The sequence below is a fragment of the Opisthocomus hoazin genome, chromosome 3 (genome assembly GCF_030867145.1).
Source record: "Opisthocomus hoazin isolate bOpiHoa1 chromosome 3, bOpiHoa1.hap1, whole genome shotgun sequence".
Taxonomy (NCBI): domain Eukaryota; kingdom Metazoa; phylum Chordata; class Aves; order Opisthocomiformes; family Opisthocomidae; genus Opisthocomus; species Opisthocomus hoazin.
Window position 1 is genome coordinate 5493306 of NC_134416.1, and position 17034 is coordinate 5510339.

At 44.0% G+C, this 17034-nt stretch overlaps 1 protein-coding gene across 1 annotated transcript in view; it reads left to right on the forward strand.

Moving 5' to 3' along the window:
• The window catches only part of AGO2 (argonaute RISC catalytic component 2), a 69163-nt gene that overhangs the window by 12496 nt on the left and 39633 nt on the right, over positions 1-17034 (forward strand). The window contains exons 2-3 of the mRNA XM_075415507.1: positions 9331-9526; positions 14573-14693. Of these exons, the coding sequence (XP_075271622.1) occupies positions 9331-9526; positions 14573-14693 (317 nt within the window). The remainder of the gene's footprint in view (positions 1-9330; positions 9527-14572; positions 14694-17034) is intronic.

Sequence of the window (17034 nt, forward strand, 5' to 3'; positions counted from 1 at the left end):
GAACACGTTTGTCATTTTTTTGTTTCCTGCAGCTCTGGAGGCAAAACAGCTGACCACTAGTTGAGGACATGTTATTAAACCCCCTTTTCCCAAGGAGTGATGCCTCCTCTCTGTGTCTGTGTGATGGAATCAGTAACTGACCTGGAGGCAGCAAAGAATATGCACAGTGGTTGCATAGTGGTTGGAATTCATGAGAGCTAACTTTGGCCTCTTCAAGGACATACAATTCAAGGGGTTGCACTCTAGAAGGTAGCAGGCTCCAAGAGAGCTGTTCACTATCCAAGCATCACTTTCTCCATGCTCAGGATTGGTGCATGCCAATGAGTAAGAAATCAAGCAAAGGAGGCAGAAGACCTGCATGGATCAACATGGAGCTTCTAGCAAAACTCAAATGGAAGAAGGTCTACGGAGTGTGGAAAGAGGAACAGGCCACCTGGGAGGAATTTAAGAACATTAGCCTATGCAGGGAAGCAACGAGGAAGGCTAAGGTCCATCTGGAATTAAATCTGGCAAGGGTTATCAAGGACAACAGGAAGGGCTGCTTCAAGTACATCAGCAGCAAATGGAAGACTAGGGAAAATGTGGAGCTGCTGCTGAAAGAGATGGGTGCCCTGGTGATGGAGGATACAGAGAAGGCGGAGTTACCGAATGCTTCAGTCTTCACTGCTAAGGCTGACCCTTGGGCATCCCAGTCCTTGAAGGTAAGAGAGGAAGCCTGGAGAAAGGAGGACCTTCCCTTGCTTAAGGGGAATTGGGATAGAGACCATTTAAGCAAGCTGGACATCCACAAATCCATGGGCCCCGATGGGATGCGCCCATGAGTGCTGAGGGAACTGGCAGATGTCATTGCTGAGCCTCTCTCCATAATCTTTGTAAGGTCCTGGAGAACAGGAGAGGTGCCTGAGGACTGAAGGTCACACCAGTGACTGGTGTCACTCCAGTCTTCAAAAAGGGCAAGAAGGAGGACCCAGGGAACTACAGGCCGACCAGCCTCACCTCCATCCCTGGAAAAGCGATGGAACAGCTCATTCTGGATGTCATCAGTAAGCAAGTGGAGGAAAAGGTTATCGGGAGTAGTCAACATGCATTCAGCAAGGGGAAACCATGTTTGACCAATCTGATAGCTTTCTATGATGGCATGACCACCTGAGTAGATGAGGGGAGAGCCTTGGATGTTGTCTACCTTGACTTCAGCAAGGCTTTCGACACGGTCTCCCATAACATCCTCCTAGGGAAGCTCAGGAAGTGTGGGCTGGATGAGTGGCCAGTGAAGTGGATTGAGAAATGGCTGAATGGCAGAGCTCAGAGGGTTGTCATCAGCGGCGCTGAGTCTAGTTGGAGGCCGGTAACTAGTGGTGTCCCCCAGGGGTCAGTACTGGGCCCAGTCTTGTTCACCTTCTTCATCAATGACCTGGATAAAGGGACAGAGTGTACCCTCATCAAGTTTGTTGATGACACCAAACTGGGAGGAGTGGTGGATGCACCAGAAGGCTGTGCTGCCATTCAGTGAGACCTGGACAGGCTGGAGTTGGGCGCAGATGAAGCTGGTGCGGTTCAACAAGGGCAAGTGCAGGGTCCTGCATGTGGGAAGGACCAACCCCATGCACCAGTACAGGCTTGGGGCTGACCTGCTGGAGAGCAGCTCTGTGGAGAGGGACCTGAGTGTCCTGGTGGATGACAGGTTAACCATGAGCCAGCAGCGTGCCCTGGCTGCCAAGAAGGCCAATGGGATCCTGGGGTGCATTGAGAAGTGTGTGGCCAGAATAGTTGAGGGAGGTTCTCCTCCTCCTCTGCTCTGCCCCTAGTGAAGATCCGTCTGGAGTACTGTGTCCAGTTCTGGGCTCCCCAGTTCAAGAAAGATGATGAACTGCTGGAGAGAGTCCAGCGGAGGGCTACGAGGATGATGAGGGGACTGGAGCATCTCTCCTGCGAGGAGTGGCTGAGGGAGCTGTGCTTGTTCAGCCTGAAGAAGAGAAGGCTGCGAGGGGATCTTATAAATGCCTATAAATATCTGAAGGGTGGGTGTCAGGAGGATGGGGCCAGACTGTTTTTCAGTGGTGCCCAGTGACAGGACAAGGGGCAATGGGCACAAACTGAAGCAAAGGAAGTTCCACCTGAACATGAGGAATAACTTCTTCACTTTGAAGCTGGGGCAGCCCTGCAGCAGGCTGCCCAGGGAGACTGTGGATTCTTCTTCTCTGGAGATATTCAGACCCTGCTTGGACGCGGTCCTGTGCAGCCTGTTGTAGGTGACCCTGCTTTGGCAGGGGGGGTTGGACTAGATCCCCAGAGGTCCCTTCCAACCCCTACCATCAAGTGATTTTCTATTTCTTAAAATAGTCTGTGCTGTCTGCAAGGCTGAGGTTGGTCAGTAAGGTAGATCAAATCAAGTGCTGCAGGAGAATTGAGTTACATATTGAATTAAAGTTCTGTATACTAGCATGAAATTTGGCCCTCTTTTATTAAATACTTGGGTATCAAGTAATTAGGGATCTAAAATACTTTGAAAAGTCCATCTTTTGTTGCACAGCAATATCTGAAGACACAGATAGTGGAGATCCGGAAGAGCTGCCCTGTTGTCTAATGTTAGACAACATTAGACATGTTAACCGAAAGTGAAGCTTCCAAATAAGGCTTCCTTCCTTCACCTTAGTTTCATTTAGAGACTATATTTTTAGAAAAATAGTTTTAGAGAGACTTCCTATCAACAAACGTAGGTTGTGTTAGCCCAGTCTTGAAACATGCTTTGAGTTGTGGAAACATTACCAGATTATTAAATATGCGTTGGGACTTGCCACACAAGGACACTTATTGATATAATTACACTAGTATAATTATGCTCTGGTGATTTCCTGTGTCGACAAGCCCTTAGATGCAACTAGTTTGGCCCCTTCTTATTTAGTAACTCATTAGCCCGCTGACTGCACATGAAAATTGCATAATGCTTTGCTAAAAAAACTCCAGCGTGCAAGTTTAGCGTGAACTGACAGCACTTCCAGGGTGTTGAGAGCAGCGGTTAAGCTTGAAAAAATGATGAAGCATGAAGGATAAAAGAAAGGAACGCTCTTAAGTCTGGGAAATGGTTATAAATTAAACAGTCGTGAAAAATCATCATTGCATAATTGCGTGGATTTTGGCGTAGACGACCTGAGCCACGCTCATTCAAGAGCGTGGCTCATTCACACGCTTTATATACTAGGAGTGTCTTGGCCAGCTGACTCCTTGAGTCACTCTCTTATCTTTAGTTTTGATCCACAATAACGAACCGGAGTAGGAGCACACACGCAGACAGCCTTGCTTTTACAGTAGTGTTTTCAATCTGCCCAACTCCAAAACCTATTTTTACTAAAGCATCGTTTCTAGGCTTGTGCAGAGCTCCTCTACCAGCCCCTTTTCCCTGCTGCTCCCTTTTGACAGAGAAGTATTGCTTGGTGTTTAATTTTATTTCGGCTAACTGCCACGAGAATGTTATTTTTTGAATACCTGTCATCTTCGAGACTTCTTTTTGTTTTAGAAATTACAGTTCGTAAGATTGATAACTCTGAATGTTTGGTCTATGTAAATTGGATGAATTGTAATAGAAAGTCTGTTTTTTCGTGACAAAAATAAACCTAAAGACTGGCACCTCATTATTCAATACCCAGCTTACCTTACTTCATACCTCTAAAATGGTACTCTTGATGGTCTCAATCATCATATCAAGGCTGAAACGTTCTCATTATTCATATTGTCATCTAGCAAATGAGCGACGAGCTGCTGATACTTATCACACGGATGCGCCAGTTTATTAGTCTTTCATCCTTCTTCTGATTCGTTCTCCCCTTGACAGCAATTTAAAAGGAAAATCCCAGTATGCATGTAGATTTTCCAATGCTTTGAAATTCTGTCTCTCCGAAAGCGTCATCTGTGTTCGTGAAGGAGTCTCTGAAAAACAGGAGTGGAGCAGAGAGCGCGTGTTGGGGTATGAATTTTGGCAGACTTCCTTGGGCAGGGCGTCACCTTGAGCTCCGGTGTCCGGCGGTATCCAGTGTAACACAGCTCACTGTGCTGCAACACCTCCCTAGTAGGAACCTTTGGGCTAAGAAAAGCGTTCTCGTATCAGTGCGGCTCCTGTCACATGTGAAAGTGAGCGAGCAGTGGGAATTATGCGGGAGTGCTTGAACAAGGCGTTGGGGCAGCTGAATCACTTTGAGCATAGCAATTGTGTTTTACGATTGAGGTTCATGGGGGTTTTTTCAATAGAGAAGAATCCTAAGGCTCTGTCGTCTCCTATTGGCACCAAATTCAGTATTTTGTGACGTTACACTTAACAGCTACTTGGTGTAATATGTTTTAGACGAGATAGTTTGATTTTGCATTCTTAATTTGAGGCACTGAAAGTGAATTCAGATCAGCGGTTGTAATATTTAGTTCTTTCCCTTGAAGTTCAGTTCACATTCCTCAGTTCTCGTTAACACATATATCTCTGTTTTATGCGGCAAAAATATAGGTTGACTGCTTATCAGGTCAGTGCTGCTGTTTAATAAACAGTGCTTATCTCCTTGAAGCAACACCCTGCCCTAAATAAGTTTGTCTAGGGAGTTGAGCCAGAAATAACTTCCTTTTTAAAATTCTTTTTTTATTAGATCGTAAAAAAAAAAAAAAAAAAAAAAATTATTTTAAAAATGTTTAAAATGAAAATACAGGGTGATAGTAGTCCTGCTTTCTGAACAGCTTGATTCTTTTTTTTTTCTCTCCCATCAGATGTGCAGGTTGTAAAACTGTGTGATGATAGCTTTCCCCAGGAGTCTGTCGCTCTCTCAGCGTTTCGTGTTATTCTCAAAACTGAATATATGCCCTCACTTTGGTTTACTGTTTCTCACTGAAACTCCAGTGGAGGAATGCAATAATGTTACTGAGCAATACATGATTGTGTTGATCCCTGAACACTTACAGATACGGCTTCATTACGCCCCTGTGAGAAGTTGTAAACAATCCCATTTTAATGCAGTGGGAGGAGGATGTATTGCTTAACTACGAAATTACTGAATTTTGCAGCATGAATAGCTTGTGGGGGGTGTTCCCCCCTCCATGATGCTAGTCTTTGTACTTCCAAATCTTGTAAACTTTTTTTTTTCATATTTCTGAAAATTAGTCGTGGCGTGCCAAATGTGGCACAGCAAAAGGAAGGGCAGGGGAATTAGGATGTGGCAGTAGATATAGAAATCATAATTTCATTAAGGTTGTCAAAGACCTCTAAGATCATCAAGTCCAACCATCAACCCAACACCACCATGCCTGCTAAACCATGTCCTGAAGTGCCACATCTACACGTTTTTTGAACCGCTCCAGGGATGGTGATTCCACCACCTGCCTGGGCAGCCTGTTCCAATGCCCGACCACTCATTCAGGAAAGAAATTTTTCCTAATATCCAATCTAAACCTCCCCTGATGCAGCTTGAGGCCATTGCCTCTCATCCTATCGCTGGTTACTTGGGAGAAGAGACCAACACCTGCCTCATGGCACGCTCTTTTCAGGTAGTTGTACAGGGCAATGAGGTCTCCCCTCAGCCTCCTCTTCTCCAGACTAAACAGCCCCAGTTCCCTCACCTACTCCTCATAAGACTTGTTCTCCAGACCCCTCACCAGCCTCGTTGCCCTTCTCTGGATACTCTGCAGCCCTTCAATGTCCTTCTTGCAGTGAGGGGCCCAAAGCTGAACACAGTACTCAAGGTGCGGCCTCACCAGTGCCCAGTACAGGGTCACGATCACCTCCCTACTCCTGCTGGCCACACTATTCCTGATCCAAGCCAGGATGCCGTTGGCTTTCTTGACCACCTGGGCACGCTGCTGGCTCATGTTCAGCTGTCGACCAGGACCCCAACATCCTTTTCCCCTGGGCAGCTTTCCAGCCTCTCCTCCCCAAGCCTGTAATGTTGCGTGGGGTTGTTGTGACCCAAGTGCAGGACCCGGCACATGGCCTGGTTGAACCTCATACAGTTGGCCTTGGCCCATCAATCCAGTCTGTCCAGTTCCCCCTGCAGGGCCTTCCTACCCTCAAACAGATCAACACTCCCCCCCCAATTTGGTGTCATTTGCAAATGTTAGAAGGCATAAGAGTAGACAGCAGAGAAGGGAAATACTTAATGTTGATGAGCTAATAGTTGGCCAGGTAATAGTGGTAAGGCAGTACTCAATGCAGCTAGAATGCAGAGCATGAATAACCAGAAACAGAAATGTTAAAATACAAATGCCAGGAGCCTGGATAGAAAATTGAAATATTTTTGAGTGAGTGGTGCTATAGGGGTTATGGAACAATACAAAAAAATTGTACAATACGTTAATGAGTAGGACATGGTTTTTGAATGGGAACGTTTTGTAATGGGAAGATGGAAAGAAAAATATGTACAGTGATGAGTTGTAAAGGATTAAGCAACAGAATGGCTGAAATCAGAAGTGGGAGCCAGCTTTCTTCAGGGATAATGATGGTAAACAAGATTCTGGTGGAGTAGAGGTAGATGCTTGGTGCACATCCTCCTGATCTGATTTGGGGGTGGATAATAGAAACCTTTGTCATATTGCAAGTATATATATTTGTGGGAGTATTTTTTATGTTACTTTCCAGCTGTAGTGATAATGCTATAAATAACTTTGTAAGTTGTCATGTCCACAGCAGAGGGTTCTTTCCAATTAATGATGCAGAAACTTTGTGAATTTGTCACACCAAGCAAGGGGAGATGGTGGCTGTGGGGGCTGCCTGAGTGAGTTAATCACCTTCAGAAAAATATTTGAAGTAAGCAGAGTAAGCGTTGAGAAAAGGTGACAAATCCATGTCTTAGCAGTTGAGATGTGCAGGAATTAAAAAAAAAAAAAAATTGCCAAAGCTTGAGCGGAACTAGAGCGAGCAAAGTATTTTGACTTGCCTTCAGGGATGTAAATAGGAGAGGTCAGATGCAGAGGCAGATGGACTGCTTGCGGTGAGGACTGGGTGAAGATAAGTGTCTAGAGCTATTGTGTGAAAATTAAGATACTTTGCTTCATTTCTCAGTACAGGTGTTGACACTGCCAGATAGATAAATAGTAAGAATAATATTCAAATGAGAATTGCACTATTTCCATTGAAAGCAAAACTGAAGGAGGCGGTGTACTTCAATCAGGGAGATAGAATAATCTTTTATCACAGAAACCTGAAGTTTTAGGTCATGGAAATGCAAGTTTTAGTAATGAGCATCTCTAATATATTGATTAACATAATGTTGGAGAATCACAGACTTTAATGGCAATGTTTACAAAAGGGAGGGGAAAAAAGCAAGTTAAACTTCTGTAACATGACATCAAAAGGGTGTATGCCTCAGAATATGTTTGGAAGACTATCTGAAACGACCTTTCCAAACTTAAAATAAATGAGAAAACCCAAGATTTTTAAAAATAAAGAAAGAAAATAAAGTAACTAACAAAATCCCCGATCATATTCCTAATGTCAAACCACATTATCTAGATTCTGATGAAATAGCTGGTATATGGGGAAACTGGTGCTCAAAGGCAGGTTAGGGGAATGGTGAAAATAAGTAAGGAGATGCTGACGAGTGGGAAACTGGCCTTAGGGAGTGTTGAAAGGTAAACTGGGGAAATGATGCTGCGAAGGTTGGGAATGTTCTTGTTTATTATTTCGTTGAGAGTCTTTGGATAAATGTTGGGAATAAGCACATGGCACTTCATTATGGGGCGCAAGAGGCACTGACAGAAAAGGAGGACCTGGGCATCATCCAGAAAGCAGTAGGGTAATAGATCTGGGTTAAATACATATATATAGATATGTATTAAAGATGGTGTAGCTGGGAGCTAATAGTGAACTCGGAGGTGATCGGTCATAAAACAGCGAAGACGGGCACGCGTGTACTGGCTGGTAATTGGGTGGCCAAGAGCTGCTGTTACAAGGCAGTGGTACAACAGGCAAATGCAGTTTGGGGCTCGTTAATCTGATACTTCCAATTAACAGATGAAAGTATCAATGTGGTTGTGCTGGACCCTGATGGGACCTTGTGTAGAATAACACTTGGTCTTGTTCAGGAAAGGTGAGCTGAAAATGCGTTAGCTTAAAAAATGAGTGGAAGCATGAGAACGAAGCCTGGTTTAAGAGAAGAGACTAACAGAAGTAGTATAGCCTAGAATTAAGAATTAAATGGGAATTTGGTTTAAATTTAAAAGTACCGTAAGGAGTATTTAATATGAAGGTCAGTGAGTATAATCTGACAGTGAATAAATAAAAGTGTAAGGATGTTTCTGAACATTAGAGTATCACAGTTCTGCAACAGCTTTCCAGTAGGGGAAAGCAAGGGTGGAAAAGTGGTGACTGACCTGTTAGGGAAGGGATGTGTCCTGCTTCTGGTGCTAGCAGAGGACTGAATTTGATAATCCCAGGAAACTGCACCTGAGTTCTTACATAAATCATGAGAATCCTCCTGGGTTATTTCATGTGAAGGTTTTACTGCAAGTTGTTACTGCTTTAGACCACAGAAAAGCTGAGTACTGATGCTGCAGGAGTTTTTAATACTGGAGTTGGTACCTTATGCACTTCCCTATGGATTTTTAATGAAATTTCCTAGACTGAAAAAACCATGAGCAGCTATTATGCTTCTCCTTCACATTGTCTCATCTTTGGCTGGCGTTTGAGCTCGAGAATATAGTACAGCAGCAGTAGATTATCTGGTCTGTTTGCTTTCTGTTTAAAGGAAGCAGTAGGATATAGTTTAATTCTAATACATAGTGTTTGTCAGAGAGCTGCAATGTGTAGGAAGAGCTCCTGTGCTGTGTTCCCCTCTTTGGCAAACTATGCCGTATGGTCATTAGGGCAAAATGTATATGGCTGAAACGCATGCGTGTTTTTTTCGCTTCAGATGCTTGCAACTCATCCAGGTGTGATAGCAAAGGTGGTTTAAGTGGTAGAAACTCCCATTTTATACATGTCTGCTCAAAGAAACACGGTTAGGTGATTTGCTTTGGTGTCTGTTTTGAAACCAAGGTTTTTCTCTGCAACAAAGATCTGGTTCTCACTTTCCCAGCAGTGCCCACTTGCCCTCTCAAATTCCCATCCAGCTGCCATGTAGTATAGGAAAATGCAACTGATTTTAAGATTTTGTTCAGTAATCAGGGCTAGCAAGTAGAGCAGATGGTGCATGGGAAGAAGAGAGTCAGAATTCATGGACTCCTGATAGCAGAGTGTTTTTTTCAGTCTTTAAATTGTTTAAAAAGAGTTGCCACTTTAAAGGTGCTGTGCTTCATTGGTCAAATAGCCTGTAAGTCTGTTTAATTGTCAATTTGATGGCTAATTTGTGCTTTCTCTTTTTTCAGTGCTTGCACCTCCTCCACCGTTGCCACCACCAATACAGGGATATGCCTTTAAACCCCCTCCTCGACCAGATTTTGGAACTTCTGGGAGAACAATCAAACTGCAGGCCAACTTCTTTGAAATGGACATTCCTAAAATAGATATCTACCATTATGAATTGGATATAAAGCCAGAAAAATGCCCTAGAAGAGTTAACAGGTAATACTGTGCTTTGCTTTTCCACAGTGTATTTACACTCTTCTTTTCCTTTGAAAGTGCTGGAGACGTGTGCCAGTCTTCATTGACGGCTTGGAGAATGTGTCTGTCTTTAATCATTGTTTGTACTGATAGCTTCCAACTTTGCATATCCGTCAACATTTTTCTTTCTCCAAATCTTTTTCTACCAATCCAAGATTTCTGTGCTAATTATCCTTTATTTTGATTGGACTTGTCAGCATCTTAAGATGCTGCTGAGCAAAGCCACTGGTGACAGATGGATAAACTCTGTTAACCCTACTGGAGTTAGGTCAGTATAAGCCAGCTAGATAAATATGATTCTTAGTATTGCTTGGTTGAATATTGGAGTGCAATTGGCCCTTCAGCAGGGACTTGCTGTTACCAGCTTGTTTTCCAGCCTTGCCCTACTGACAAGGGGAGGCAAAACCCATTTGTTTGTGCTGCTGCAAGAGGATCATGGAGAGACTAAATTAGGTAAGAAATGATCGTTCATCAGTAGATTCTATATAAGGGAAAGATATGCTGCTGAAACAGATAGCAAGGTGAAAACATGGATCAGTTGGCCAAGCATACAAGCAATTAGGTCTTGTATTTTGCATATGTGCCCTATTAGTCACAGTGTGGCAACTTCATTGACTTGAAAAAGAGTAGCGTTGCCAGAAGTGAAACTTGAGAGCAAGACTTGGCACTAGCTGGAAACCACGAGTGTGTTCATCATAACTACCTACATCTTGACTGTAGAGGATTGGAATGGCCTGTTTATATATTCAAGAGCAAAACCTTTCGTTATTAAAAAAGGTCACATGGGTGGAATATGCAGTCATCAACAAAGCGTGGAGTTAAAAAAGCCACCCGAAAGCCAAAGTTTTCTTAATGTGCATTAATAAACCAGAGTTCATTATCCATTGTTGTACTAAAGAGTTGGTAATGATACTTGTGCAAAGTGTTTGGCACTGTCCCGCACGACACCCTTGTCTCTGAATTGGATTGACATGGATTTGATGGATGGACCGCTTGGTGGATAAGGAATTGGCTGGATGGACACACTTGAAGAGCTGCGGTCAATGGCTCGATGTCCAGCTGGAAACCAGCGATGAGTGGTGTTCTTCAGGAGTCGGTATGGGGACCGGCACTATCTGACATCTTTGTCCTGTCTGGACTACTGTGTCGAGCTCTGGAAGTTTGCAGATGACACCAAGCTGTGTGGTGCCGTTGACACGCTGGAAGGACGGGATGCCATCCAGAGGGACCTGGACAGGCTTGAGAGGTGGGCCTTCGTGAACCTCAGGAGGTTCAACAAGGCCAAGTGCAAGGTCCTGCACATGGGTCGGGGCAACCCCCACTATCAGTACAGGCTGGGGGATGAAGGGATTGAGAGCAGCTCTGCCGAGAAGGACTTGGGGGTGTTGATTGACGAGAAACTCAGAGTGACCTGGCAGTGTGTGCTTGCAGCCCAGAAGGCCAACCATATCGTGGGCTGCATCAAGAGAAGCGTGGCCAGCAGGTCGAGGGAGGGAATTCTGCCCCTCTACTCCACTCTGGTGAGACCTCACCTGGAGTCCTGCATCCAGCTCTGGAGTCCTCAGCACAGGAAAGACATGGAGCTGTTGGAGGGAGTCCAGAGGAGGCCACAAAAATGATCAGAGGAATGGAATACCTCTCCTTTGAGGAAAGGCTGAGGGAGTTGGGGCTGCTCAGCCTGGAGAAGAGAAGGCTGCGGGAAGACCTTATTGTGGCCTTTCAGCACTTAAAGAGGGGATTATAAGAAAGATGGGGACAAACTTCTTAGCAGGGCCTGTTGTGATAGGACAAGGGTTAATGGTTTTAAACTGAAAGAGGGTAGATTTAGATTGGATATAGGGAAGAAATTTTTTACCATGAGGTTGGTGAAACACTGGCACGGGTTTCCCAGAGAAGCTGTGGATCCCCAGTACCTGGAAGTGTTCAAGATCAGGTTGGATGGGGCTTTGAGCAGCCTGGTCTAGTGGAAGATATCCCTGCCCTTGGCAGAGGGGTTGGAACTAGATGACCTTTAAAGGTGCTTTCCAACCCAAACCATGCTATGATAACATTTTCATAAAGCAGCATCACTACACTTTGCTGTCCTGTGGGTTTTTTTTTTCCTGTGGTCATCTATTATAAATCTAACTTTTAAGCTAATCAAGAATTAAATTTTATTTTAAAAGCGAATGTTGTTGTATTAAGCTGAACTCCCTTCTTGCTTAAGGGCATCCCTGCTGTTTTCACTGGAATACCCTTACCGCATTGGAGCGCTGATAAAAAATTCCAGCAGTCGCTTTTTTCATAGAGGGGGCTGTGAGAGCTTTGCTGTCATTAACCAATCTCCCTGCCACCAGGTCCAGCCCTGACAACTGGTGTGCTGCGGATGGACGCCGCTGGCCGTGCCTCTGTAGCTCCTCTGGCAACTGTGTGCTGCCCAGCTCTTGTCTGTGGTGTAGCTCGCTGTGATCGCCCCTGTTATGGTCTGGCTCATGTATGCTTGCTCATCAGTAGCAGAGAGCGTAATTATTAAAAAATAAAGCCGTTTTTCTCACTGGAAAGGAAGATCGTATTCAGTAGCAAGTTCTTTCTCCACTGACAGCTTCTGACCTGCTCTGCTTTGTCAGGTTAGGCACTCCCTCTGTTGTGGTAACAACAGCAAGTAAAAATCTACGTGAATTAAATGCCTTTTGCAGTAAACAAGGATGTCATAGATGCACTCGACAGTGCTAGTGCATATTTCTCTGTGCAGTGTGGGAAGAATACAAATTGGATTAACTTAATGAAGTGTGTATTTTATTTCTTTTGAGTGCTTATTCCTACTTGCCTTACCCTGTAGATGTACAGGCACTCACTTGCACCTGGGTTTTTGTGAGCCGTGACCTTCCAGTCCTACATCGATACCTATAGTTGTGTGTGTGTATAGAACTGTGCAAGAGGCACACATTGTCCAACTCTAAATGACAGCTGTTTTCAGCTGGCTTACATGTTTGTAGTATTTTGGTTATATATTTCAGATGTATATTTGTGGTAAATAGTGGTTATCATTATATGCTGTAGCCTCTAGGAAGGGTAGAGGGTGATTTTATTTTCATTTATGCTACTCCTTTATCTGTCCCAGCTTTGTTCTTCAGTTTTATTCTAGGATTTACTGTGCCTTGTATTAGGCACCTGCAGACCCACTGCAGGGATGTGTACAGGGTCCATGCAAGTTCCACGCTGATGAGAGGTGAGCTGGAGCAGGACTGGAAGACACAAAGCTGAGACAGTGTGCTGCTGTGCCAAGTCAATACAGTCCGGCTACAATTCTTCTTGTGTCGCAGAAATCCCAGATCTATTTTTATAGTTAGATGGGGAGAGTGGGCAATGTGAGTGTGGCTCTGCACCGTGGATGCCCTCAGTTTAATCCATGAGAACAGCTAGGACTCGTACAAGGTTCGAGACGAGCTCTGCTTGCAGTCACTGGCCCCGAGTTCTTGGTGTGCTTGTGTGATCTCGATAGAATAGTAATCCCAAAGGGCTGAAGTTAGCGAACTGGTAAATAACTCTTCTTTTGACTTCGCATGGAGAAAATAACTTGCTTTTCATTAAGATGTCTCCACCCACAGCTGAGAAGCACCATTATAAATGTGGTTTGAAGCTTGAAAACTTCAGTGAAGTGGAAGTGTTCATTTTTATAGAAAGTAGTTCACAATTGGAAGAACTTGCTCAGTAAAAGAACAGGGTTTCTGTTGCTCAATTTTTAACTCAAGGTTGAAAAATACCTCATTCCTCCCACCCTCCAGATTATGTACTTGTTCAGTCAGATGTTGCAGACCTGAGGCAGAAATTATTGGGTGAAATTTTATTTGTACTTCTCGGGTCAGACAGGTTTCTTTCAGTGGCCACGTCTTGTCTTAAAGCCTTGGCACACAGCAAAGAAATTGTCAATTAAACCAGTTTTTGTTCTTTTCTTGAATGAATTTAGAGTTTCATCTCAGTTTTTTGCATAGCTGTAATATCTAACTGTATGCTTGGTTACTTACCTTTCCAAGTCAAGGTGTATGAAAGTCACCCACAGCGTCTCGGAGCTGCTAGTTGACAGCAGTACAGAAACGGTGGTTTCCTTCTTGCGTCGGTTTAACTTCTCAATGCCCTTTTGCTCCAAGCTGTATGTTAAGGATCTTGTAGGCAGCGTGTTGCAGACCGCTGATGGATTTCAGATTTTACAGCCTTGTGATACAGATAGCCTGAAGGATGCCTGCTTGGGACATTTGGACCAAAGACCTTTGGTGTCAGGGGTGTTACTGTTCCAACAGCCGTCTCAGCGGGTGGTGAGCTCCTTTGTGTGACCAGTGTGTAAACACTGGGGTTTGACAAGAACTTTGTGAGTGGTTACCTCGTTCATACAAATGTGCAACCTCATCCCAGCTATGCTTAAATGAATATGTAATTTTAATATGCAGGGATCCCAGTGAATCTGCATATCTAGTTTTGATGGATGGGTATCAGTTTTGTTGTGTACATGAAAAACTTAGATTTTAAAGTAAGCTTTCTCAGTGCTGTGCAAGAAGTTTGCCTATCACTGTCATCATAGAACTATCGTCCTTACACAGAGGCTGTAAGCTTGAATAGTGATTTTTGTATTTTTTTAAAGCTTCTCATGGTGCTGAGCTTTTGGTCCGTGGTGCTCTGCAGAAAGGGCTGTATGTCAGGGGAGCAGAAGCCCCAGGAGAATATGAAGCACCTCTTGTTTTGAGCTTGGGAGAGCATGAGCTTTTGCTTTACCACTTTCAGTAGATCACAGAAAAGAGGAAGGAAAGTTTCAAGCTAAAAAAGCTAAAAATAGATGCTTTAAGAAAGCTGTTTAGTATGTGAAAAGTTTGCTTTAATTCAGATCAGTCAAACAAATCTTACCTTTAATACCAACAGTGGACAACCCTTTCATTTACCTAATGCCTCTATTCATAAATATTAGTGTTAGTGTTCGTTTGCTACTTAACATCAAAAGTAAAAAGTTGAATTAATGTAATCTTTTTGTATTTTCAGAGAAATAGTGGAGCATATGGTTCAGCACTTTAAAACCCAGATTTTTGGGGATCGCAAACCAGTGTTTGACGGAAGAAAAAACCTTTATACAGCTATGCCGCTTCCCATTGGGAGAGATAAAGTAAGTTTTAAATAGAAAAATTTCTAATTGGAGATTTTGGTGTAATATTTGCAGAGCCTTTCTGATAACTGATAGGAACTGGTTTTATATTTCTGGAATAGGTGTCTCCTCCCCTTACCGTTTTGCTCAGGGTGTGGTTTGCTAGGACAGAAGTGTCAGCTTGTTGCCATCAAAATGGTCACCCTCCGTTCCATATGCTGTCCTTTCCTCCCTCTCTTTCTCCCCACTCATGTGGTTTCTGCTGGTTTGGTGAATTGGATCAACTGTCCAAGCCAGCGGACAAGCTCTGTAGTGGCACTAGGGAGAAAGTGAAAGCGCAGTTGACTTTGGGAGAGGGGAGCGGAAGCACCCCGCTGGGTAGCAGCAAGCTGTTGTGTCAGCTCGTTAATCTCATCGGAGCCCACTGTGAGCTGATTCTCGCTATCCACTAGCTGGAAGAAACCCCTCCATTCCTCGGTTGGAGGTATGGAACCTTGCCTAATCCTTTACAACGTGAGAGCTAAATTGGTGTAAACTGCACAGGTTAAGACCTGCTACCTTAGCCCTGGGGCAACTGAAAAGGACTTACATGTTCTGTTTTCCAGCTCTGTATTGTGGGGTGGCGACCTCTTCGGTCACTCCAGTTGTAGCTGCCAAGAGTACCCACATCTGTGCCTGTGGATAACTGGTGAAGCAGGAGGGACTGTGTTGGAACATGCTAACACGCAAACCCTATAAAATAATTTAGCCTACGCTTCTGTGGTCTAACACCAGGTTGAATTTTCTGTGGCCTTTTTAATTTAGATGAGGAACACTTGGGGATACAGTCATTCTCATTACTCACGCTATGGTAGTTCCCAGAGGCCATTACACCCTGCTGCTGTGGGTGCAAGGTGAGGCATACACAGTTACAGGGGAAGACTGTCCCATCCCGTAGAAGTTGTTTACAACCTAACTAGACAAAACTAAAATGTAAGGGGGAAAGGGAAACGCAGAGAAATATGGAAGCTTGGTTATGTGATAAAATGGGGCAGAGCTTAGGTCATCCTAAATTGAGTAGCAGCGTGCTACAGAATAGATCATGCTGCCCTTCGCTGTCTCCTATCGTATACCTGTGCAGTGCTCGACATTGTTAATAGTTCTACCTGAATCAAGCTCTTAATCTTGTGTATGTGTAATTTTGATTTCCCGCAAATGTGTTTAAGTGAATATCACAGAATTGCAGAATCACAGAATGTTCGGGGTTGGAAGGGACTTCTGTGGGTCATCTAGTCCAACCCCTCTACCAAAGCAGGGTCACCTACAGCAGGCTGCACAGGACCTTGTCCAGGCGGGTCTTGAATATCTCCAGAGAAGGAGACTCCACAACCTCCCTGGGCAGCCTGTTCCAGTGCTCCGTCACCCTCAGATGGAAGAAGTTCTTCCTCATGTTCAGACGGAACTTCCTCTGCTTCAGTTTGTGCCCATTGCCCCTTGTCCTGTCACTGGGCACCACTGAAAAGAGTCTGGCCCCATCCTCCTGACACCCACCCTTCAGATATTTATAAGCATTTATAAGGTTCCCTCTCAGCCTTCTCTTCTTCAGGCTGAACAAGCCCAGCTCCCTCAGCCCTTCCTCTTAGGAGAGATGCTTCAGTCCCCTCATCGTCCTCATAGCCCTCCGCTGGACTCTCTCCGGTGTATTAATGAACGTTGTAACCTACACGTGGGAAAAGGCTGACTTTAATGATTTTGTTAATTCTGTCCCCCACAAAATAGTTATCTGGCTGGAGCGATGATCATTTGCCAAAGGTGGTCCCTGAGGAGAGTGTTTTTAGTGGAGGTTAGCACAAGATGGTTCAGATAATTTCAGCTGTGCCTCACATTTATGCTCGCTTTTAATATACTCATATCTTTTACCTATTTCCCATGGCACATAGGACTTTGTCAGGTTTTCTGCCATACATATATTAATGTCATTACCCTGGGGGAAAGAGCTAATAGAGATAAACCTTCAGCTGCTTTAAATCGGTCATGGGGAAATTTAGCTTAATGAGGGAAATTTTTACATGGTGCTAAATTGGTTTAAGCATGATTTAAACCAGTATAAAGCTTGTAGGTATTAGGACTTTCCTCCAGCATAATTAGATTAGTTTTCTTTGGTTTTTTTTTTTTTTGTTTTTTTTGGCTGTTCTGTGCTTAACAAATGTAGCAAGTTTACTGCACATCTGATTAGATTTAGGATTGTACTGAAAAGATTCATGAATGTACAATGATGAATAGATGATCTTTAATCTAAGTGGAAGAAGACCTTGATTTACTTACAGTCTGCATCGGTAGTGGAAGAATGGATGCTAAGCAGAAGGCTGACACCAAATTGCCA